The sequence below is a fragment of the Selaginella moellendorffii genome, unplaced genomic scaffold, assembly GCF_000143415.4.
Source record: "Selaginella moellendorffii unplaced genomic scaffold, v1.0 SELMOscaffold_0, whole genome shotgun sequence".
In the NCBI taxonomy this organism is placed as follows: Eukaryota; Viridiplantae; Streptophyta; class Lycopodiopsida; order Selaginellales; family Selaginellaceae; genus Selaginella; species Selaginella moellendorffii.
Genome location: NW_003314261.1, coordinates 3,508,290 through 3,530,953, shown reverse-complemented (window position 1 = coordinate 3,530,953; position 22,664 = coordinate 3,508,290). Strand labels below are relative to the sequence as shown.

The window sequence follows — 22,664 nt, the reverse complement described above, 5'->3', positions numbered from 1 at the left end:
AGCTCTTCTCACCTGGAATCCTGCTCGAAATCCACCGAAAATCTTCTCAAGGGGACGAATCCAAGCGCGGCGAAATCCCGGCTTCTACCTGGAAAATGCGAGCCGGCGCCGATGATCTGGAGCTCAATAGCCGCTGTGACGCTCTCCATTGCCCCGGCGCCATGCCCGATCGCCTCCTCCCCACTGCTTGCCCTATAACACTTCCGGAGCAATGGAAAAACAAACACGTTACATATACCAATATGCCTTTCAACCGTTTCTGTTGAGACACAACCCTGCCACGTTGCCCTAGAAAAGATTTTAGGTCGTAGATTCTGTGGCGGAACTCTAGCTCGCAGGGTTCTCTTTCTCCTCTCTCTTTTTCTATGGCGCGTGGAGCGATTGCTCGGGAGCCCATGGATCGTTCTCTTGATCCTCTCCGGTATGCTCGATGCGATTCGCCTCCTCCTCGATTAGCCAAGATTTCGCGCTGCCGCTCTTGCAGATTTTGATCCTCCGCGCGATGTCGTCGTCCTCCGGGATTGCCTGTTCTTGCGATGCGATTCCCGGCGAGAAAAGCAAGGGGAAATGGAAGCTAGGCGAAAATGGAACGAGATTACGGAAGCGCGACGATCGTTCTCGCGAGCTGGAAGATCGGAGTGGCGGTGGCGAAGCGGGCGGAATTTCCAGGGGTGTCGATGGGGTTTCTTGGTGCCAGTATCGCGAATCCAGTGACTGGGGGGAGTACACGGAGGCCCAGCTAGAGAATCTAGTTCTGGAGAGTATCAAGGTAACGATCGAGACCGGCGTGAGAAAGCTCGTGGCGATGGGTTACAGCACGGAAGAGGCTACAGATGCCATCGTCACGAGTGGAAACTACGTGAGGTTCTCGGCTACCATAGAAATTGCCGAAGGCCACTTGAAGAAAGGTGGTGGTGGCGGTGGACGGAAGAAAGTACCAGCAGGAGAATTTACGGTGGAGGAGTTTGAGAGGCTTGCTCTGGCGAAGATGATCGGAGCTGTGAGAAGCGATCGACCGAGCTTATCTAGGCCTGACGCTCTGTGGTGCCTTCTCGTGTCGGATCTGGACGTCGTGGCAGCCATCAAGGATTTGGAGTCTATAGACAACGCTCTGAGTTCTTCGTCATCTTATCCGGCGTCTCCTCATCTTTCGTCCACGCCTCAAAGACCGACTTGCGATTTCAGCAGCGACGATGAAGATGAGCTAGATATGAACGAGGAGTTGCGGACAGAGTGCTTGTCTGCGTGCACCGAGCTCTCGCTCGCGTTAACTGCTGATCCAAAGTATCTCAAGCTAAAGCCAGTGACATCCGAGAGCGATATACCCCGGGGCATCGACGTCGTGAACAGACTTTTCGAGTCATTGGATAGCAAGAGCAAGGCCATAAAGGAGCTTGAGGAGAAGGTGACGGATCTGGACAGGCAGCTGGAAGAGAGGACCGAGTGGGCGCGTGCAAAGGTGCTTCAGGCAGCGCAGCGACTTAGCAAGGATATCAACGAGCTGAAGAAGCTGAGGGCGGAACGCGAGGAGGCCTTCCGTGCGAGCGAGAGCAACACGAAGAAATACTTGGAGCTCGAAAGTTCGTTTCAGAAGTTGACAAGTCAGCTGGACCAAGCTAAAGTCGGTTTCCAAAAAGTCGAAGCCGTAAACGCAGAGCTACGTGCGGAGCTAGAGGCGACCAAGCTGAGTGCTTCGGAATCGTTCGAGAGCAGCGTGAAAGCTTCAAAGCAAGAACGAAAGCTGCTGAAGACGGCTCAAAATTGGGAAAAGCAGCGAGCCAAGCTACAGGAGGAGCTCTCCACCGAGAGACGGAAGCTCTCCAAACTCCAAGAACAGATGGCGCAAACGAAGGAAATCCAGCACCAAGCCGAGGTAAGAACTTCAATCCTCTCGTATTCATATGTTAACTTCCATGAACACTGTACAGGATAGGAGCAGGCAAGACAAGAAGGCCAAAGACGAGGCACTCTTTCGTTTGGAGGCCGAGAAACTAGCCAGGGAGAAAGCCGAAGCGGCAGCCAAGCAAAGAGTGGAAAGGATACAGAGGAAGTCCGAGGCGGATCTGCGAGCTCACAGGGACGAGATACACAAGCTGGAGCAGGAAGTTTGCAAGCTCAAGTTCGGTGCTAGCGAGCTAAGCTTGTTGGACCTGAGCGAGCAGGACGCGATGCCGATGGCGTGGGGCGTCCGGAGGGACAGGGAATGCGTCATGTGCCTGTGCGAGGAGATCTCTGTGGTGTTCTTGCCGTGTGCTCACCAGGTGGTGTGCGTCAAGTGCAACGATTTGCACGAGAGGAAGGGGATGGCCGAGTGCCCGTCTTGCAGAACGAGGATCCAGCAGCGCGTGCGAGTCTACAATGGCGCAAACTAAGAGCTACTTCTCAGGTACACCATTTTCTCTTGAGATATGTGGAGACAATGTTTTTTGGCCCAGTGAATCTCACACAAGGTGAGTGATCTACAAGCTAGAAGGTACACCATCTTTCCACCAAGAGAGTGATCTAATGGTACAAGCTATGAGGTACACCATCTTTTCACCTGGAATAAGGAATATAGCGGAAACGATACCTTTTCTGTTCTAATAATTTAGTCTCGTAGGTTCAGCTTGAGAAGAAAACGAGATGTTGTCAGCTTCAAATTATTCGTGGTTTTTACATGTCAGCGAAACCGACGGTGATGGTGCTCCTCACGGAATGGACACCATCGCTCCACACCACGTCGCCAAATGCAAAGCTCCCGGATAAGGTCCGTGCTGGTTTTCCCTCGGCGCTCAAGCGGACAGTGTACTCCAGCTTTGTGGCGTTGGGACCAAACTTGAGCTCCCGGGGAGCCACCGTAACGTTGATGCCTCTGGGAGAGTTCACGGTGGCTGTGTACGTCGAGTCGGCGGGGCCAACGTTGGTCGCGGTCCTGGAGACACGCTGTGGTGTCTCTGGATCGAAGTCTGCAATGGTGATCGTCGGATAGTTGAGGTCCTGCGGCCGCAACTTATCTTTGCAGTGGACTTCGGCCAGGCCAGTGACGATTCTCAACTTCTTCGAGTTGTATCCGAGAGAGCAGAGGTAGAGGACGTAGTCTGACGTCGAGATGTCGTAAACAAGGCCCGGGTCGGAGGCCCTGATGGGATTTATTTCCCCAGCACCATAGTCGAATGGAGTAGCAGTCTTTCCATTGTAATCTTTTAGCTTCGAGCTTGTAGCTGCGGCAAGAGTGTTGTTTAGCTCTAGAACTTTGACAAGGAAAGAATGTGGAGGGCAAACCTGTTGTCATCAGTGCCGACTTTATCATAGAAGGGCTCCAATCCGGATGGAGGGACTTGACGTATGCAGCAGCGCCGGTGGCATGCGGGCACGACATGGAAGTTCCGGAGAGTATGTTGAAAACTGTGGAGCCTCTGTTGTTTAAGGGATCCACATTCTTTATGGGAAAATTGTCTGGTGACCATGATGCTAGAATGTTTAGACCTGGAGCAATTATGTCAGGCTACAAAATATGAAAATCAGATACACGATTCATTACGAGCACAAATGAAAGTTTTACCTTCAGTATTTCCGGCAGCATGTCACTTGGACCTCGCGAAGAGAAGACAGCAACTACGGGAGTGAGAGAGCCGTCTAACAGCGTACGAGTTGGAAGAATCGAAGCCGTGGGTCTCCTGCAGGAGAAGAAATAACGAACAAACCAACGTGTTCCGGAAGCTTACGTTGTGGAATTGATGTAAGACAGTATGCGTTCACCAGAAGCAGTTTGTATGAGTGTCGAAGGCAATGCGAAAGAAAACGCAACATCTGTAGCGAGCTCATTAACCTGGATCAGACCAGCTGCACCCAAGTTACGTAAAACGGCACTGCTGTTTCCGACCCTGCTACCAGCACGAATACCATGGTGGCAAAGAACTATCTTGTCTTTGACTTTGGAGGAATCAAGGGAGTTCTTAAGGCAGAACCTGAAAATGGTAGTTGCTCGTACTGGTTAGAACACAGGAAACTAAGATAGATCCCCATACCGTGCACTGTCTTTCGATGAGTGTTTTAGAGCAGCATCAACACTGTTGACAAGACCATATGTATTTTTCTTCATTTTCTTGACGTTCAATCCAGTTCCCTGCAAAGAAAGATAGGCTCAAAGCCGTATAACAAACCAAAACAAACGTTACCTCTAATGTTTCATTGTTGCCAAGCTGAACACTCGAGACAAGCCTCCGGTTTGTGGAACTTGCACCAACAGTCAAAATCCAAGGTGCTACGTTGGTCACTGTGGATTTGAAGGGTCCGGAGTTCCCAGCCGAGCAAGAGACGAGAATCCCGTGCCTCATTGCATGGAAAGACCCAATTGCAATAGTGTCCTCGTCGTAAGGAACTGTCTGTCCACCCAAGGAGACCGATAGCATGTCGACTCCATCATGAACAGCATCGTCAAATGCAGCGAGCACAGAGTGATCCATGCAGTCTCCAAAGAAGCACACCTTGTAAACCGCAATCCGGGCCTTGGGAAGGCCACCCCTGGCTTTTCCTTCACAAAGGCCATACAAGCTCGCGTGATCCACCACTCGTCCAGCAATTGTGGAGGCCGTGTGAGTTCCATGCCCCATGCCGTCCCTGGCATTTGTGTAGTCGCCAACGCTCTTGTTTTCATGGAAGGCTCCGTGAAAGTATGATCGAGCACCTACAATTTTCCTGCCAGCAGAAGCAAGCACCATGTAAGCTAGCTTTCAAGGTGATAGTTTACCTGTTACACCGAACAGCAAGCCCGGGCTTATCATTCTCGCACTCGCCCTTCCAGCGCTCTGGAACAGGTCCCATGCTGTGATCCCGAAAGCTTTCGGACTCCGGCCAGATGCCTGCACACACTTCTTTCATTTAAGTGAGAGAAATAACTAAGCAAAAGAATTTACCCGTATCCAAAACACCAACAATGACATCGCTAGTACTACCATCTTCCCACATTCCCTTAAAGTTTCCAGATGTGAGCCCGAGGAACTGCCACGATTGAGTGGTATGGAGCTCAAGTTTTCTGCTCCTAAACACGCTAACAACGCCAGGCATGTCTGCAAGCTCAAACGAGTTAGAACAAAAGATAGGAAGAAAAGGAACGGAATCGATACACACCAGCGATCTGAGCCGCTTGTTCGCGAGTGAGCGTGGCCGAGAATCCACTAAACGCGTGCTTGTAACTGTAGATTATGGAGCTCGACGCCTCATCTTCACTGTGAGTCCTTATTAAACACGCATGAAAATTTCTTTTCGATCGCAGACCTGTCGAACGCATCCATCAGTGTTGATTGCTGCGATGCGAGCAGCACCTCCGGGGCCGCGTTTCCCTTGCTTCCCATGTACACGACATAGACCTGCATTATCGCATTATCGATTCATCCATCCATCCATCGATCCATCGATCCATCGATTGAATGATCGGCCCTTTCTCACTCACCGCTTTGTCATCGATCGAACACCTGCCGGCGACGATGAGCAGAGGCAGCAGACACCAGAAACATCTAAGCGCAGCGGCCATTGGCCGGAAGGAGGTAGAAACCGCCGAAGAACCCTATAATTTTTGTTCCGTGTTCTTGCTAACATGTGGAGGAATGAAGCAGCAGTCAAACTTACGTGATTCTCTTGTTTTTGCTTTTGCGGATATTATTCCTGCGCATTAAATTGAGTGAGGAACCAGGGTGGACATATCATCCGGAATACAAAACCAGCCGTCCGATACCATCCAGCGCTTTCAACCTTTAGTCCCTTAACCTTTTTACACGTACATTAATTTACGTTTACACATCCGATATTAACATAAATAAAATATAGAGAACTGGAATGGCGCTCACCAAAGATTGGAGATTTTTACAAAGGCATGTAAATTTTTGCCGAGAGAACAAAATCACACGTGGATACGTGAACACAGCCCCACGCAACCCCATGCAGTGCATGATGTGGCGCCATCCCCGGCGAATAAAATCTTTGGCGCTTGCTATGATGATGCGTTTGAACGATTTCGCGCATGTATTGCTTTGATAGGGCAGCGGCTCTCGTTTTAGGGGGACTCCCAGCGAGAAGAGGAGCGTTTGTGTCCAGGTTTTACACAAGAACGAGCAGGGCCTTTTCTCGATCGTGTCCCGGAGCGAGAGCTATGGCGACCTTCCCAGCGCAGAAGCAGGAGTCGCAGCCTGGAGTCCAGCACGTCATGGATCCCCATCCCCGCACCAAGCGCTCGGATTACAAGCCATCGGACAAGCTCAAGGTTAAGTCGTTGCTATTTTCAAATCTCGGGCTTGTTCGATTTGATGCTTGTGTGTCCCACAGAATAAGGTGGCTCTGATAACTGGGGGAGACTCCGGCATTGGGCGAGCTGTGGCTTACTTCTATAGCCTCGAGGGCGCCAGTGTCGCCATAACTTACGTGCCTGGGAAAGAGGAGAAGGACGCGGAGGAAGCGATCCATATGATCAAGGAGGCCAAGACCGCGCATGCCAAGGATCCGATCATGATCCCAGCCGACATTGGTTACGACGAGAACTGCAAAAAGGCAAGCCCGATTGAGTTTTGCAGACTTCAAGAGAAACTTTCGTGACGATTCTTTTTTCGGTTATGTTCTTGTCGATCGCATTAGATTGTTGACGAAGTGGTGAAAGCTTATGGGAGGATTGACATACTCGTCAACAACGCCGCCGAGCAGTACCGCGTACAGAAGATCGAGGACCTCAAGCCGGAGCAGCTGGAACGCGTGTTTAGAACCAACATATTCTCCCACTTCTATCTCTCCAGGTAAATCCTCTCTAGTATCAATCAAAACTGAGTTGCCTCTCTACGACACAGGTATGCCGTGCCTCACATGAAGGAAGGCGAGGGCTGCATCATCAACACCACCTCTGTGAACGCCTACAAAGGAAACAAGACTCTCATCGACTACACGTCCACCAAAGGAGCCATCGTCGGCTTCACAAGGTCTCTCGCTCTCAACCTCGTGGATAGAGGAATTCGTGTGAATGGTAAGCTCGTCCTTGTTTCATAATTCTCGTCCACCTTTTGTCCAAACCAATTGTTGCTTGCTACTCCTCCAGGCGTTGCTCCAGGTCCAGTGTGGGCTCCTTTAATCCCAGCTTCGTCGCCGGAGCCCGAGCAAACCGAGCACTTTGGCGAGCAGTGCCCGATGGGAAAAGCTGCGCAGCCGGACGACATTGCTCCCTCCTACGTCTTCCTCGCCTCGGAGGACGCTGCCTTCTTCACTGGACAAGTCCTTCATCCAAACGGTATAGTATATATCTTTTCTTCCTCTATCAAGGAGCTCTTAAGTTACTCGTTTTTCTCTGCAGGAGGGATGATTGTAAATGCATAGGCCAGAGAAGCTGATCGAGAACAGTTGTGAATCAAATTGAGAACAGTTGTGGATCAAATCAAATCGAAGTTTTTTCCATCACGCCAATGCGGCCTTCACAGTGAGTGGTATTCTAACTTTGTGCTTGTAGCTCTTCCAGGTGAGAGATCCAAACACGTAGTCCTTGCGTGGCATCGTTGCGTTAAAAGTAACGTTGAAAGCTAGAGTTTGGCCCGCTTGAGTAAAGGCGAGCTCGGACGGCTCGACACTCACGGACACGCCCTCCGGAGCTTCGATCTTGGGCCAATACGTCGACACGCAATCCCCGACATTGGTCACGAACCGGGTCACCGTTTTCACCCCTGTCAAGTTGGAGAGAGTGATGCTGGGGAGATTGAGAGCGCTCGCCGGCTGCGCCACTGTGCTGCAATCTATCCCCCGCTTGCCGGTGATGAGCGCGACGGCGACCGAATCATACAGGTCGCACAGGAACGCGATGTAGTCGCTCTCGGATACGTCATAGATCAGGCCCGGGTGTGCTGCCGCATTGGGATCGACGTGACCGCTTCCAAAGTGGAAAGGCGTGGCTCTCTCCAGAGCGTTGGTGAGAATGTGATTTTTCTTGTTGTCCACCACGGTTGCTGTTATTACGAGAATTGAGTGAGATTCTTATATCATCTTGGAACTCTGTAGTAGCATACCTGTGGTGCTCAGTGCTGATCTGATGGCCGCGGGACTCCACTCTGGGTGATAAGCTTTGAGGAGAGCGATCATCCCCGCGACATGGGGACACGACATGGATGTTCCAGACATGCTTCCATAGCTCCCGTCTCCGCTGGCTGGGCTGATCGCCGCTATGATGTCTACTCCCGGAGCAGTGATATCGGGCTGCGTAACAGGAGCCACAGTCACTAAGCAATTAGAGAGATCTCGAGCATCTTACCTTGAGCACGTCCGGAACAACGACGTTTGGACCTGGAGATGAAAACGCTGCCATGACAGGAGCCTTTACACCTGACATTGTAACTGGAGGGGTGATATAAGCTGTTGGATGCCTGCGTAAAGAAAACAGTCAGCTTGGAAAAAGGAAGCTTTACGTACTCGGAAGCGTTGATGTACGAGAAGATTGCTGCTCCATCAGTATAAGTAACATGAACCGTAGGCACGAAATGGTCATCGGCCAGAATTTCGTTTCCTTCAGCCGGTCCGTTGCAAAGGATCATTCCAGCACCACCAGCCAAGAGGACATTATGGCCCTTGTCAACGCGACTGTTTTCACCGCGCAAACAAGCCACTATCTTGCCTCTCACCTTCTCGGGATCCAAGGAACCCACCACACACAACTCGCTGCAATCCAAAAGGACGTCAAGAATCAGTGCTGCCTTTCAAAGAACTGGAACAAAGAAAAGCTTTACCTGCGCGATGAATTTGAAGTTGGTGCAAAGGCATCCTTGCTTGCAATGAGCGGGTACTGCCACGGCTTAAGCTCTTTGTAAGAGATCGACTCACCCTGTAGAAAAGCAAACGTAAAAACCACGATCGATCGAAACATAAGTTCGTCACCTTGTACACTGCACCATTCCCAAGCACAGCTCTCGACGAGAAGTTCCTGTCCAGGGTACTAGCAGCCACCGTGACGATCCACGGCGCAACGTTGGAAACTACCCCGAGCGTCGGCCCGGCGTTACCGCCCGAGGCAACCACGGGGATCCCTCGCTGGACAGCGTGGAAGGCGCCAACTGCTGTCGCGTCGGAGAAAAATTCCCCTGGATCTCCCCCTAGAGAAAGCGTCATCAAGTCCACTCCATCTTCGATGGCCTGATCCATGGCGGCAAGGATGTCGACCTCGCTGCAGCCTAGAGGCCAGCAAACTTTGTAGATTGCCAGCCTCGCGAACGGCGCCCCTCCCTTGGCGGTCCCATTACCATAGCCATGCAGACTAACGTTTGGCACAAATCGTCCAGCGGCCGTGGAGGCGGTGTGCGAGCCGTGTCCTTCCTTGTCCCTGGCCGAGAAGAAGTCTCCGGCCGCGGAGATGTTTTCGGCCCTCATGCCTTTGTAATAGTATCGAGCGCCAATGATTTTCCTGTGAGAAGGAACATAAAGAGTCTAGTTTCTCGATCCTGGAGTTTGTAGCTCACCTGTTACATAGCGAGGAGTTGAAAGCTTGGCCGGCTTGACAGATTCCTCGCCACCGGCTGGGAACCGGACCCATTCCTTCATCGGAGAAGCTCTCGGACTCCGGCCACACTCCTGGCAATCGACATGATATTCATTAAGATCCTAGAGATCTAGAAATGAAAATTTGCCAAAGGAAAAAGATCGCAAACAAGGAAGATTGAGATGGGACAAGGCGAAGGAAAAAGATCAAGAGCAAACAAGAGATCTTACAAGACGAATGAGATCCAAGAACTTCGAAAATGCAAACAAGAAGATCGAGATGGAAGAATGCGAGAACCTTACCAGTGTCAAGCGAGCCGATGATAACATCCTTGCCATAATCCGTGTTCTTCCACAGCGATCCGCCCACCCTGGACAAGGAATGCTTCCTCCCGCGGCGATCCACCGACAAGCCTAGGAAATCCCACGACGCAGTCGTGTGGAGCTTTGAAATGCCACTGGGGAAGACGGAAATCACGCCCGGGAGACCTGGATTTCCAAGAAAACAAGAACAAGAGAGAGTTGGATCTCTCTAATAGCGCCGGCGCTAATTACCAGAAATGCGATCGACCTGCTCGTCCGTGAGCTTGGCCGCGAATCCACTGAAAGCGTGCTTGTAGGAATAAATGAGCGCCTCGCTCGCGTCCTCACTGTTCCATCCAAATCATAATTTAGGGTTCCAACGCCAACTTTGTTTGGGTGGTAGCAAAGGAAAACTCCCTCCTAAGATCGACTTGATAAACTTTTTTCGATCTTACCTTCCAATTGTTTCCGCGAGAAGCGACGAGTGCGACTCCGCGATCGCGTCCGGATGCAACTCCGGGTCCGAATGCCCCAAGTAGACAATGTGAAGTTTTGCGGGCTGCAATACAATACGAAGGATGTTAACTCGGGAATTTGGGTATCCCAGCTTTTTACAAACCTTGGAGGCTTCGACCTGGAATTGAAAAAAGAAACAAACGGAAACCAGGAGCCAAAACATTGCAGCCATCTTTTCTCGGCTCCTAATTTGACAATCAGCGTATTTAACCGGTCTAGAGCCATATATAAACCAATCAACGTCCTAATTCGGCATTTTTCATTTTCCTCAATCTTTTATTACATTTTAAGTTTTGTCTAGAAATAAGTGCTAAAAAACACTGTGTCTTAAATATAGCAAAATATAGAGAAATAACACACGGAAAACTGTGCAAATTCCCAATTGGAACAATCCATGTTACAGTTTTGGAATGGTGGCGAGCGAAAAATCTCTCCTCCCACCCGAGCAAATCAAACAAAAAAAAGAGAGAGAAAAACTCAGTCAGTGTTTACAAACGCGAGCCTCTTTTGGAACTGTGTATACAAGTCACTTCTCGTCAGAAACCGATCTTCCGCGAGCAGTGATCTGTCAGGTTGGCAACCATAAATCCGGCAAAAACCTGGCGATCAAACGCTGGAATCAGACACAAAATCTATCCAGCACTGGACTTACTTGAGCCGAGCCAAGAACGTAAATGGCCGAGTAATGGCGTCCATGGACAACCATATCAGCTAGCATGGCAAAGGGTATTGTCAACGACATTCCTAGCGTTGCCACGAGAGGCGTCGTCCATACCACTGACAATGCCCTGCGAGAAAGTAAACAAAGATTTGTGACGAAATGCCCATCTACATTTTCCAAAAACTCACCAAATGTAATCGGAGAGAACACTGCCAATGAAGCTATTTGCAAGAACAGCCTCGTCCACCTTTGCCGACCGAGGTATGCTTAGACTCGGCTCCAAGCCGAGTGCATGAAGTGGCCAAGCTGCAACAACAAAGCCAGTTTTAATCTTTCTGCAAGAAAAGAATACGAAAAACAGAAGTAAAAAAGGAAATACTCACTGAGCCACCAGAGGCCAATAAGTGTAAACAATCCAATGAATCCGAAAATCTTCTGGACATCCACAGTCTCTCCATCTTCCCCGGCTATTCGCTTCAGCGAGACTGCGTACACGCCAAGGACTTTTCAGCGGAAGAAAACCTTCCAAACGGCAGCTTACCTGTGAAGAGACCATACGTAACAGCCGAAGAGAGCCCCAGGATGTCTCCAACCATGTCATGCTTGCTCGGCCTTGAAAACAACCGATGAAAACTTCAGGAAAAGCGGAGAAAGAAAAGAAAATGGATCAGCTACCTCGACAAAGTTGCTTGCACGTCATCCTTCGCCCATGTCCGCCCGAGTGTTGTCATGAACACTCCTATGATCGTTATGAGCACTGACACGACTTTCAAGACGTTAAACTGGTCCTGCCCCAACAGCGTTCCAAACATCAACGTGAACAGTGCCGAGGTAGACGAAAGAATCGTTGTGCTTGCAACGCTCGTATGGGCCAAGGCGGCGTTCGACAAGTACTAGAAAACAAACACACGTCAGTTTGGCTGCCGGAAATCCCAAAGAAAAACTTCTATCTCGAGTTACCTCTGTGAGTAGCCAAAGAGGAGCCAGATAGAGGCATGCCTTTGCAACATCCCAGTCTGTCCAAGTTACTTTCTCTGGCGCTAGCTTTGACGCCAAAGAAGGTTTCACAGAGGCTCCTGGAGCTTCGACATCTTTCCCATTTTCCTGGAGCATGAGATGCTGTAGCTCCATATCACTGGCCTTGACGCGGTTTCTCTTGGATGGAGAATCCAGCACGCCACCACCACCATCTGAGTTTTCTCGTTGAATTTTCCTATAGCGCCTTTGGAAGTAAGAATAGATCCAGTCTTTGAGCACCGACAACGGCAAGTAGACGACCATAAGCGACGCTCCCAAGTAGGAAAGCGCAAATGGTTGCTTGTAAGCCTCGAAAATTTTCTACGGAGAAAAAGAGAAAAATTCGAGGCAAAGACTTAGAAAGAGTCCACGAAAAGGAAAGAAAACCGACATACCTGTGTGACTTCCGCCGAAGTGACCCATATCACGACGACCGTGGAGAGAAGCACCAATCCAGCCTTGTATTTCCAGGCCATGGAATGGAACCGAGGGAATTCTCACATAGCTACCTCAAAATGCGCCATTTCGCGCTGCCAGATCTGCCGCAAGCGAGCAAATTCCTCGCCCAGATCCCGCTCAATGATCCATCGCGAAGCTCAAACAGCTGCAAGCTCGTGGAATGCCGATCCCTCCCCGGCGCGCCAGTGAACGCATTCTTCCCATTTTAGGGCTCCAAGCTACCTAGGCGGTAAACAATCGGCATCCGGGATAAAGACGAAGCGCTTGTGTGGGGAAGCTTTAATTTGTTTGTGGTATATTCTATTTCCTAATAAACATTCTAAATTTACGGCCCCTCAAATCCTGGCCGTTCAATCTGGCGCCTCTTAGGAGAGCAAAATCTGGAGCGTTTATTTTGTGATCGCCTTGTACTGGCACACGGTCTCTCGTATAGCTCTCTCCACTGGCAATCTCTCCATGCTAGAAGCTCCATAGAATCCATGAACTCCCGTGGTTCTCTGGAGAACATACTTGGCGTCCTCGGGTCCAGCGATCGGTCCTGATAAGAAAATTCTAATCAGTATCAATCGATCTTCCAAGTTTTTTTTTTGACTAGTTTTGCTGGTTTTGACGAAAGAAATCACGTACCTCCGTGACACAGGACTATGACGTCTGGATTTATCTCCGAGGCAGCGTTGGCGATCTTTTGGACGCGATCAACACTTTGATCGAGCGTGAGAGCGGTGCTAGCACCAATGGAGCCGGCGGTGGTGAGTCCCATATGAGCCACGATTATGTCCGCGCCGGCTTGTGCCATTGCTCGTGACTCTTCCTCGTTAAACGCATACGGTGTTGTTATAAGTCCCATTTCGTGAGCCTGTTTTATCATCTCTACTTCCACCCTGTGTGATTAAACAGTGTTAGTAGTGTCTCTTTTTCTTCCCGTCTTTCTCAAGAGTATTGTATCTCGAAAACTACGTACCCGAATCCCATGCCAGTTTCTTCAAGGTTTTGTCGAAAGTTCCCGTCAAAAAGTCCTACAGTAGGGAAATTTTGCACACCGACAAATCCAATCTGCTCGAGCTCGCGTAGGAAGCGACTCATTTGCCGGAAAGGATCTGTGGCGCAGACTCCAGCAAGAACTGGAGTTTTCTTCACAACCTGTAAGGAGACAAAAACAAGTAATTCTTTGGAAAAAGTTTTGTAAAACTTGAGCTAGAGATGAACCACAAAATGAAAAATCAATGAAACTTACCGGAAGAACTTCGTTGGCCATGTCTACAACGACAGCGTTGGCGTCTTTGAACGGTAGCAAACCCGCGAGAGAACCTCTCCCGGCCATCCGGAAGCGTCCAGAGTTATAGATGACGATCAAGTCCACTCCTCCTTCCTCCTCAAACTTTGCAGATATTCCAGTCCCAGCGCCAGCACCGATTACAGGAGCTCCATCTTTAATTTGCTTCTTCAGATTTGCGAGGATTGTCTCGCGTGCTAGAACTGTTTCTGGAACGATAAAACAGTGTGTGCGTGAGTGGATCAAACAAAAATAGCTACCTGGTTTTGCGTCTTTTCTGATACTAGGAAGTGGAGGTTTCCTCGTGACGCTGGTAGATTTAGTCGAGGTATTGTCAAGTTCATCAGCTGGAGGAATTTTCGCCTGATCAACGGGAGGCACGAGTTCCAGAAATGCTTTGACGACAGCTCGAGAGAACTCGGGATCATTTATGTTGCAAGGAAGGAACTCTAGCTGCAATGGAGCAAGACGATGGATCGTTAGAAACCATCTAAAACTTCGCGAAAATACCTGTCTGTCCGGCGTTTGATGTATTTCTTTCTTGAGCTCGTCTAGCAAAGCATCTGTTGCCTCAGGACAGAAAAATGGCATGCCTTCGGCGTCAAGCGCTGAAACTCCCTTGAGAGGGCACAAGATCCGAACAGGAGACGAAGATCTGTTGACACGCTCGGCTATAAACTTTGCAAACTTTCGATTTTCCTCTGCTGTTGTCCGCATCAAAGTCACCTACGAGAAGGAAAACAATGTTTAGTTAAGCGAGCTCAGCGAGTACCTGGCTGTTATGGACGTGGAATTTACGTCCAGAAAACTCCGAAGGGACTGTCTTCTTGCTTCCAAAGTTCACCATGTCGAGAGCTCCAAGGCTAAGAACAAGAGGAATTTTTTTCTCCACGGTTGACGTGAATCGATTCTCATCACAAGCCATTACACCACCGACAATGTGATCGGCCACCTCGGTGGTAGTAAGATCGAGCACTGCCTGGAAGTGAAAGATCAGAAGAAACTAAAAGAGAAAAAAACGTAGAAAAAAAAAAAAAAAACCTGGAAGAATCCTTGAGCTACTAGATTTTCCATGGCTTTTCCGCCAGTGCCCGTGGCATGGAACACAACAACTTCGTATCCTCGCCGCTCGAGCTCCTCACGAACCGCGGTCACGCAGGGAGTTGTCACTCCAAACATGGTCACACCAACACTCGGCCTTGCCGAAAGTTTTTCCTGGATCACTCCAGCAGTAGAGAGTTTTCTCGGCACCCTTGCTGCTACCATCCCGGCAAACGCCGCTGCGGCGTTAGCGAAGATGGTGGTGCTTACGCTGTTAATCCCGGCAACGTCCACCACCGATGGAACCAATATGAGATCACTCGACCCGATGTAAGCCGCCGTGTTGCCGCTAGCAACCGTGGAGACGATAACTTTGGGGATTCCAATGGACAAATTTCTAAGAGCCGGGGAGATCATCCCAGTTCCTCCGCTTCCTCCAACTCCAATCGCCCCCGCGGCTGCGGATTTTGTCCTGAGGAAGCCCTCCAGAGCAGTGGCCATGACGGAAGTCGCCGCCCCTCTTTCCGCTGGCAGTGAAGATAATTCTCGAGATCTCGCATCTGGGTGATGCGAGAGAACTGTTTCTCGGCTGACAAACTCGTCGCCGGTGTTCTTGGAGTCGTGATCTTGTGAAGTTGAGACATCTACGGTAACGATCTTTGCCTGAGAGACCTTTCCATAAGGAAGAGTTGTAAGGAAGATAAAATGCAGCCTACCTGAGCGTGGAAGAGATCCAAGGCTTCGCAGATGCATTTGATGAGATAGTCGAGCTCCTTACCTTTGGTGTCAAGGCTCGCAATGCAGTAGACAATCCCAGCTCCATCTCCTCCCATCGTTTCCCTAGAGATTGTTAAAGTATTTACTTGATGACGAGAACATATCAGAACATGTTGTATAATTATTTTATTAATAATTTTTTTACACTATTATCTGCTATTAAATAATGTGAAGTCCAAGTGTACAGTTATAATGTTATATATTAATATTATTTTAGTGGAAGTTTGATTGGTTTTAATCCAAACCACTTGCTCTTGTATAAGCTAGAGTTTTTGGATTAATTGATATAAATATTTTTATATTTTATTTCCATATTCCATGTATTCACATTGAAAGGCGACTTTAATTGTACTTAAAGGGCTGTTTGAATTAGGATTTTGTGAGATTTGTTGTTGTGAATGTAACTATTGGTATCAAAAGTTACTTATCAATTAATTTTTTCAAATATTCTTTCTTAATTGCCATGATACAAGAGGTCAGTATTGTTAGTTTTTTTTTCAGTCTCTACTCAAGCTAGTTGAGAAACTAGTCTTCGTATGTGCACTTGACCAAAAGAGTATAAAGACAAAATTCCTAAGTGCTATTAATCAACTATACTTGACTTAGTTAGAAAAACTTATTCATTGACTTGCACTTGTTAATGTTGGCAATCCCCGCAATATTGAGTTTGGTCTTTTAATATTCACAAAAAGATAATTTACTGTGTTTGCCAAACACCTTTGCTATCATGCATCTTGTATTAGTTTTGTTCTCCCAATTACTATTTATGGAAAATATCTAGATTTGCTATTGGCATATCTACAGAATATAAAAATTGTCTTGAACACAATGTGTGAGTGCTTAGAATATGGAAAGGGAATACAGAAAATGTGCATATCAATTAACCCAAAAACCCTAGCTTATATACAGGAGCGAGTGGTCCAAATTGAAACCAATCTAATGATTATCAAAATCCCATTATGCTAATATTAGTATACGGCATCGTAGCCATACACTTGGCCCTCACATCATCCCCTCCTCTAGGAATAATGGAAGGCTGTCAGGGTTCTCTTGTAGATGGGCCGGGATCTGGAGGAATGTCAAGAGGAGGCATTGGTGGATTTGTAGATGGTATTAATTGCTCCTGAAGCGTTTTAACCGTTGCACATGCACAATCTCCAGAGGATCGGCTTGCTGGACGTTATGCCAAACCTCATAAACTTGTGGTCCAACTTGCCACAACACCCAATATGGTCCTTTCCATTGTGCAAGGAGCCCCTTAGATAAACCACGTACCGTAAGATGGCATCCACTTTGTATTTCGCAAGTGGACGATGATGGGAGTTGTAGTGTTGTTGTTGTCCCATTTGTATGCGGCCTAAGTGTTCGGCAGACTCTGCTCGGACAAGTGGAAGAATGCTCGTCAAATATTAATCCCACGACCTAGCATCGAGAGCTCGTGGCAATTGTGAAAGTAAACCCAACTCTGTTGGTAATATTGGATTATGACCATATAGGAGTTTATATGGTGAAGCACTAATAGAACTCTACACTTCTATGACATAGGCATACCGAAGAGACAGCAAATAACCATTCCAATCCGAATGTTGAAAGTTCACATACTTCGCAATCATCCATTTGAATGTCCGAATGAGCCATTCCACTAGACCGTCTGATTGTGGATGATAAGCACTCGTGAAAGTGTGGCGTATCCCCAACCGAGATGTCAAAACATGAAATGCCTCAGCCATAAATGCAAGACTATTATCTGAAAGAATCCGTTCTGGACAAGAATGTTGGAACACCACTCGATTGAGGAGGAAGTATCCAATAGCAGTTGCCGAGGCGCTAGCAAGAGCACCAACTTCCACCCAACCAGTCAAGTAGTTAAAAGCAATAATAATATACTCATTGCCCGTAGTCGGCTGTGGAAAAGGTCCCATAAAATCAAACACCACCAACTTAAACAGACGAGAAACTACAATTGACTCTAACCGTCCTTCTGCAGCACAAGGAGGAGTATTATGAGTTTGGCACCAAAAGCAGCTACGCATATACCAGATAATATCACGTCGCATCTCCAGCCAATAGAAAGACCTGCGCAGCTTCTTAGTCACATGACAATGTTCCACATGCCCACCTAAAACAGGAGAATCATGGTAGGTATGAAGAAACCGTTGAATAAAGATAGAAGGCACCACTAGCCGTAAATGATCGTCAGGATCCGTCCCCACAAAATAAAGAAGGCCATCTTCAAAACGATATTGAGAATGTAAATGCCGAAAAGGCAAGTCATCAACAAGTGATGCAGAATTCTCAAATGCATCTTGAAGCTTTCGAATCTATGGCTCAATCTTTTGAGCCTCGTGAACCTCATCAAGAGAAGGTAGATCTTGCTCTACGCCTTATGGACACTGAATGTCAAGTATAACAACCGCCGATGGCATAGAATCCTTGTCTAGAAAATCCACAGATGCTAGAACAATAGGCTCATCAGAAACATGAGAAGAGAGTGGAGAAGGAAGAGGAGCTCAAGAAAGGGCATCAGCATTAGCTATAAAACTCCCTGAGTGATGAACAACATCAAAATTATATATCCAAAGCTTCAAAGCCCACCGAGTAGTACGACCAACCAGGTTCTTCCACTTCAATAATGCTCCACTACTTATATGAGATGATCTTGTTTTGATAGTGGTTGATGTTGCTGTTGTTCGTGCTCAAGGACAATGGCAAGGATGTGGTATAGGTCCAAGGACACAACTTACCTTGAGTATTGCATTTCCTATGAAGGTTTATAAATTAATTTTGACAAACTTGTAGTTGTTCTAAAGCTCCCTACTTTGAAATGTATAAATGATATATAGCACTTCCTACCTATGGGGGTTCCAACTGTACAATAAGGATAGTAGGTAAGTCAGGTATGGCCAACCAACCTGAGGCATAGTTTAACTTTTGGTTGTGTGCCTATTCTTGTTTTTCATTTGGCTTGGGTCTAAACCCAAATTCTACACCATGCTAGCTAATGGAGTACCCATATCCTTGTGTTAGTGTAGTGTACATAATTTTCACCCTTTATTCTATGGTGATTTACCATAGGATAACCATGAAGTAGAACCTAAACCCTCCATGTACCACATGTCATATGCCATATGACATACCACATGTTCAAAGGACAAAGGAGCAAAACTTGAGTTTTAGGGCCTTAGGCCATTGAATGAACAAATAGAGCCAAACTCCAAAGTATGGAGATAAGGAGTGAAAGAACCAAAGCACGAAGTAATTCTCAAGCGTTCAGCCAAAGGAGCGAAGGGACAGGAGCACAGAGCAACTTGGAACAGTCATAAAGCATTTAGCATCCGAATGCCAGGACTAATAAGCAAAACGGAGCCAAACAGAGTTTTGGCACTATTTCAGCACTGGTGGCCTAACACGAGGATATAGGTACGTACTACTCCAACTAACATGGTATGGAACTTGGGTTTAGACCCAAGTCGAACGTACAACAAGGACAGGCATGCAAACGGGAGTTAAACTATACCTTAGGTTGGTCAACCATTCCCAACCTACCTACTATCCCTACTATACATTTAGAACCCCTTTGTAAGTGATTAAATTTTCCATTCTACTTTAGTCACTTATCCACACCTTTAACCATTTGGAAGTGTCTCACTCACAACCTCCGTAAGTCTTATTCTAGATTTAGAGACTTATTAGACCTAAGAATGGCATCCATGCCACTCAACCATTGCACTTGGTCCAAGTGCTCCACGTGTTCGATCTTATGACCAACACCCAAAGGTCACACTAATATATCAGCCTATTACGCTAAGGCCATCCATTCACCTTTGTCACACTAGTGATCCAACACCACTTACATTACTGTCCCGTCTCTCAAAGACCAAGCCTATCCATTCACAAATGGTCATCCTAGATCCACTCTTTAGCATCCTTTGGATGCCCACAGACATGAGGAACAACCTTCCCTAATATCCCTTTTTTGGTCCTCACCAAATCCCTTTCCAACCATGGCTATGTTCGCCAATACTGCTATTGGATCAAGGCCCACCAGCCTAACCACCAAATACCATAGTCTTCTAGGACTTCCTTACCATGTAACCATATCCTTGGTCACTACACTAGAAGACTGCTCCTCTTCCTTTCCATAGTCTGGGACTTGGGGACAATATTTTGGAATACCATGGCTCTACTCGAGCCTCATGTGTACTCTCCCTGCCTTTTGTTTTTAGGTGCTTTAGCTATGGGCTTAGAGTAAGGTTCTATTGAGCCATGTCAAGTATCCAAGTAGGTAGTGCCACCCACACTTGGACTGGGAGCATCGGCCATTCGATCTCCTGAGGGAATTAGAGCCGGCTCTTGAACACTTCACCAAGCTACCCCACTTGTCAATCCGTATTCACTATAGCCTTGGACTTCCCAGTGGTTATCCCATCACCCAACACTTGGGTATAGCCTTCTTAGGCCAAACTGGCCTTTTATGGCCAAATTGGCTCCACTGGAGTCCTCCCCCTACTATACTTTTGAAGTTCACCAAACCCCCTAGGGTCTGGGAGACGAACGCTTTGGGCTTTACACCCTCGGACTCGAACTCAAACTCAAACTCGAACTCGGGCTTGGACTCAGACTTACATTTAGACTCGGACTTGAGCTCGGGCTTGGTCTTGGCCTTGGCCTCAGTCCTTTTCTTGGTTTTGGTCTTGGTCTCAGTCTCGGTCTCGACCTCGGACTCCATCTTGAGTTGTTCTCGGACTCCATCTCGGACTTGATCTTGTGTCCATCTCGGGTCAATCTTGGGTCCATTTCAGACTCCATCTCAGTCCATCTCGGACTCCATCTCAAATCCATCTCAGACTCCACCATGTGTCATGTGTTGGTCCCTTTGTGCCCCTTTTCTAGAGACTCTCTTATTGCTCGCTTCATGCTCATTTCTTGAGCACTCCATTGGGAGTTTTACTCTTGCTCTCAACTTTTCAAGTCGGAGCTTTTAGTCCAAACGTGTTACGCTTGTTTGGCTTTTGCTTTGGCCACTACCACGTGGCACCCTTTCGGCTCCTCTTTGGGGCCTAGGGATTTTTATGTCTCACAACTCCACCACCCATAGAGGAAGTTTGATATCCTCATTGAATGGTAAGCCCTTTATAAAGTAACACTAATATGTATTACTCTTTCCATCCTTGGCACCCAACTAATATTCGTCAATGGTTTGACATCAAAGGCACACTATGCTTTATCCATCTTCTAAGGAGCATAGTCTCTCCAACATAGAGACCCATTCGACCATCGGGGGTGGTTCTCTCCCTTTTATTGATTTAGTTTTTGTTAAACCCGTTAAAGACACCTTCTCTATCTCAATCCTACTACTCATTCTCAAGTAGTCTCAACTTCAATCGATAACCATTCCACTTTGGAATTTTTAATTTTGACTTCTCGAAGTTGATTTCTTGGGTGTCTCTAACACCTTTCATTGCACATATAGTGCAAACTTCACTTCCCCATCCTAGGATGTTCTCTATTTGAGGGCACCATCATCCTCTTTTCTATTTCATACCACTTTTGGCACTAAGTTCCAGTTATCATAAGTTATGCTAGGGCTATCAACAGCCCTATCATTTGGCTATCTTGCCACTCCCCCTCTTGAAGCTTTCACCTTTGCCAAATTGGAGCATTTGGGAATCCATATTTGAAAACACACTTTCTTTCCCGCAGTCTGTTAACATCTAACATATTTATGTTCCTTGCCTAACTTTGCTATTTGGATTCCTTCCAATGAATTCTATGGCCCACACTTGGCCACTAGTCTTTTGCTCCTATTTGTTGATTGTTGCATCAAGTAACATAGGATCACTACTTCCATTCTCAAAATATTCTTTTGGTTCCATAACAAAGGCTTTATTTTACCAAGTCTAGAGAGTGCTCACCCCTAGGAGGTCTTTTTAGCATTTTCTACTATGGCTCCATCGACAACCCAACTTTGCAACCCTCCTATGGGTCTTTTCTAGAGCCTACTTTCTTGGACTCACTATACCATCCTATCGGCACAATTGATTTCCCTTTAGGTGTTTTTCCCATTTGGTCACCTTGACCAAGGCAAACTATCATCAATAGTTCAATTCAACCCTTTGAACTAGGAATTTTATTCCTTAACCTTACAAGGACATTGTCCTTGTTTAGCTGTAAGATCACCTAGTGATCTAACTATTGTTACTTTAATAGGTTTGCTAATAGATACTAGGTCTTCCAAACCTTTAACTTGTTAATTATAACCCCGGGAGCATCCCCCACACTTGGTAGTGCCCCCAAACCAGCCCTTCTAGCTAAAGATCCATAGCAACTGAGATTGAGTGTCCCCATCTCATTCACCACGTCTTTGGTGCTATTTGCACTAAAGTGTTTAAGTTAGATATACCAAGCTTTTACACTAAGCAATTTATCTATGCATCATGACTTTGGGGCATCCCCCACTTGGCGGTGTGCCCAAATATAGCGCACCTGAATTTGGAGTTGAACTCCAAGCCTGTTGCACTATGAAACGAGGGTCCGGTACAATCCCACAAACACCAGCTCCCCATATCCAGCACCTGCACACAAAATGGTGTCAGACCGAGTCTAGCACAATTTTGGCATACCAGTGGCTTAACGTGAGGAGGAGGGTACCCCACCGATTAGAGTAGCATGGAGCTTGGGCTTAGACCCAAGCCGGATGTAAAACAAGGAGCAACACAGCCTAGCAAGAGCCAAACTAATGTCTCAGATGGTTAGACATGCATTCCAACCACTATCCCTACTATACATTTGGAAACCCCCCTCCCCCCCCCCTTTGAGGAACACACACTTTGGGCTTTCACCCCAAGCCTCCCTTAGTACCAGAAGTTAGTCTCTGGGACAAGCTCGAAACTTACTAAATATGGAATGGCATTAGATTGCAAATTTGGACACAGGATGAACACCATTGTGTTCAGGTTGATCTCTACATTCCGTAGATATGCCAAATGAGCTAATCTAGACACTTTCCATAAATAGCATTTGGGACTGAAATGAGACCAACACAAAAGGCACGATAGCAAGGGTGTTTGATAGACACGGTAAGCTATCATCCAGTGATATTGAGGGACTAATCTCAATATGCGAGGGTTCTTGTCACTAGCAAGT

General features: G+C 47.4%; 6 protein-coding genes across 9 annotated transcripts; 2 read left to right on the top strand and 4 right to left on the bottom strand.

Annotated features, from left to right (window-relative positions):
• Nucleotides 1-291: 291 nt before the first annotated feature.
• Nucleotides 292-2,583, top strand: LOC9632007 (MND1-interacting protein 1). Of its 2 annotated transcripts, XM_024671095.1 has the most exons (4): nt 292-421; nt 485-1,873; nt 1,929-2,386; nt 2,436-2,583. In XM_024671095.1, the coding sequence occupies exons 2-3, from the start codon at nt 503-505 to the stop codon at nt 2,370-2,372; spliced, it is 1,815 nt and encodes a 604-aa protein (XP_024526863.1). In that variant the 5' UTR covers nt 292-421; nt 485-502; the 3' UTR covers nt 2,373-2,386; nt 2,436-2,583. The 2 variants fall into 2 exon arrangements, with proteins under 2 accessions (XP_024526863.1, XP_002961004.2); XM_002960958.2 differs by having other exon boundaries at nt 292-1,873.
• Nucleotides 2,584-2,606: 23 nt separating this feature from the next.
• On the bottom strand, nt 2,607-5,564 carry LOC9655862 (CO(2)-response secreted protease). 2 transcript variants are annotated; one of them, XM_002960314.2, is made up of 11 exons: nt 5,432-5,564; nt 5,257-5,348; nt 5,110-5,207; nt 4,896-5,048; nt 4,730-4,841; nt 4,158-4,677; nt 4,008-4,105; nt 3,705-3,947; nt 3,542-3,656; nt 3,262-3,484; nt 2,607-3,200 (listed from the first exon to the last, which is right to left on the bottom strand). In XM_002960314.2, exons 1-11 carry the CDS (start codon nt 5,510-5,512, stop codon nt 2,653-2,655), a joined length of 2,283 nt encoding a protein of 760 aa, XP_002960360.1. In that variant the 5' UTR covers nt 5,513-5,564; the 3' UTR covers nt 2,607-2,652. The 2 variants fall into 2 exon arrangements, with proteins under 2 accessions (XP_002960360.1, XP_024526853.1); XM_024671085.1 differs by having other exon boundaries at nt 5,110-5,202; nt 5,432-5,451.
• A 406-nt stretch (nt 5,565-5,970) lies between these two features.
• LOC9655861 (NADPH-dependent aldehyde reductase 1, chloroplastic) lies at nt 5,971-7,419 on the top strand. The gene is made up of 6 exons (XM_024671103.1): nt 5,971-6,238; nt 6,301-6,522; nt 6,607-6,761; nt 6,813-6,985; nt 7,058-7,246; nt 7,310-7,419. The coding sequence occupies exons 1-6, from the start codon at nt 5,999-6,001 to the stop codon at nt 7,330-7,332; spliced, it is 1,002 nt and encodes a 333-aa protein (XP_024526871.1). The 5' UTR covers nt 5,971-5,998; the 3' UTR covers nt 7,333-7,419.
• Nucleotides 7,396-10,462, bottom strand: LOC9655860 (subtilisin-like protease SBT5.4). Its single transcript, XM_024673198.1, has 10 exons — nt 10,230-10,462; nt 10,027-10,121; nt 9,775-9,960; nt 9,453-9,564; nt 8,875-9,397; nt 8,727-8,821; nt 8,413-8,658; nt 8,255-8,366; nt 8,013-8,199; nt 7,396-7,952 (listed from the first exon to the last, which is right to left on the bottom strand). The coding sequence occupies exons 1-10, from the start codon at nt 10,460-10,462 to the stop codon at nt 7,411-7,413; spliced, it is 2,331 nt and encodes a 776-aa protein (XP_024528966.1). The 3' UTR covers nt 7,396-7,410.
• A 180-nt stretch (nt 10,463-10,642) lies between these two features.
• On the bottom strand, nt 10,643-12,642 carry LOC9632006 (thiamine-repressible mitochondrial transport protein THI74). Its single transcript, XM_002960312.2, has 8 exons — nt 12,364-12,642; nt 11,912-12,289; nt 11,627-11,844; nt 11,493-11,563; nt 11,335-11,436; nt 11,140-11,257; nt 10,943-11,078; nt 10,643-10,889 (listed from the first exon to the last, which is right to left on the bottom strand). Exons 1-8 carry the CDS (start codon nt 12,442-12,444, stop codon nt 10,827-10,829), a joined length of 1,167 nt encoding a protein of 388 aa, XP_002960358.1. The 5' UTR covers nt 12,445-12,642; the 3' UTR covers nt 10,643-10,826.
• Nucleotides 12,643-12,702: 60 nt separating this feature from the next.
• LOC9641492 (UPF0261 protein mll9388) lies at nt 12,703-15,588 on the bottom strand. Of its 2 annotated transcripts, XM_002960311.2 has the most exons (9): nt 15,458-15,588; nt 14,742-15,404; nt 14,473-14,679; nt 14,211-14,426; nt 13,961-14,153; nt 13,662-13,909; nt 13,389-13,567; nt 13,055-13,308; nt 12,703-12,965 (listed from the first exon to the last, which is right to left on the bottom strand). In XM_002960311.2, the coding sequence occupies exons 1-9, from the start codon at nt 15,572-15,574 to the stop codon at nt 12,817-12,819; spliced, it is 2,226 nt and encodes a 741-aa protein (XP_002960357.1). In that variant the 5' UTR covers nt 15,575-15,588; the 3' UTR covers nt 12,703-12,816. The 2 variants fall into 2 exon arrangements, with proteins under 2 accessions (XP_002960357.1, XP_024528663.1); XM_024672895.1 differs by having other exon boundaries at nt 13,662-14,153.
• Nucleotides 15,589-22,664: the final 7,076 nt, after the last annotated feature.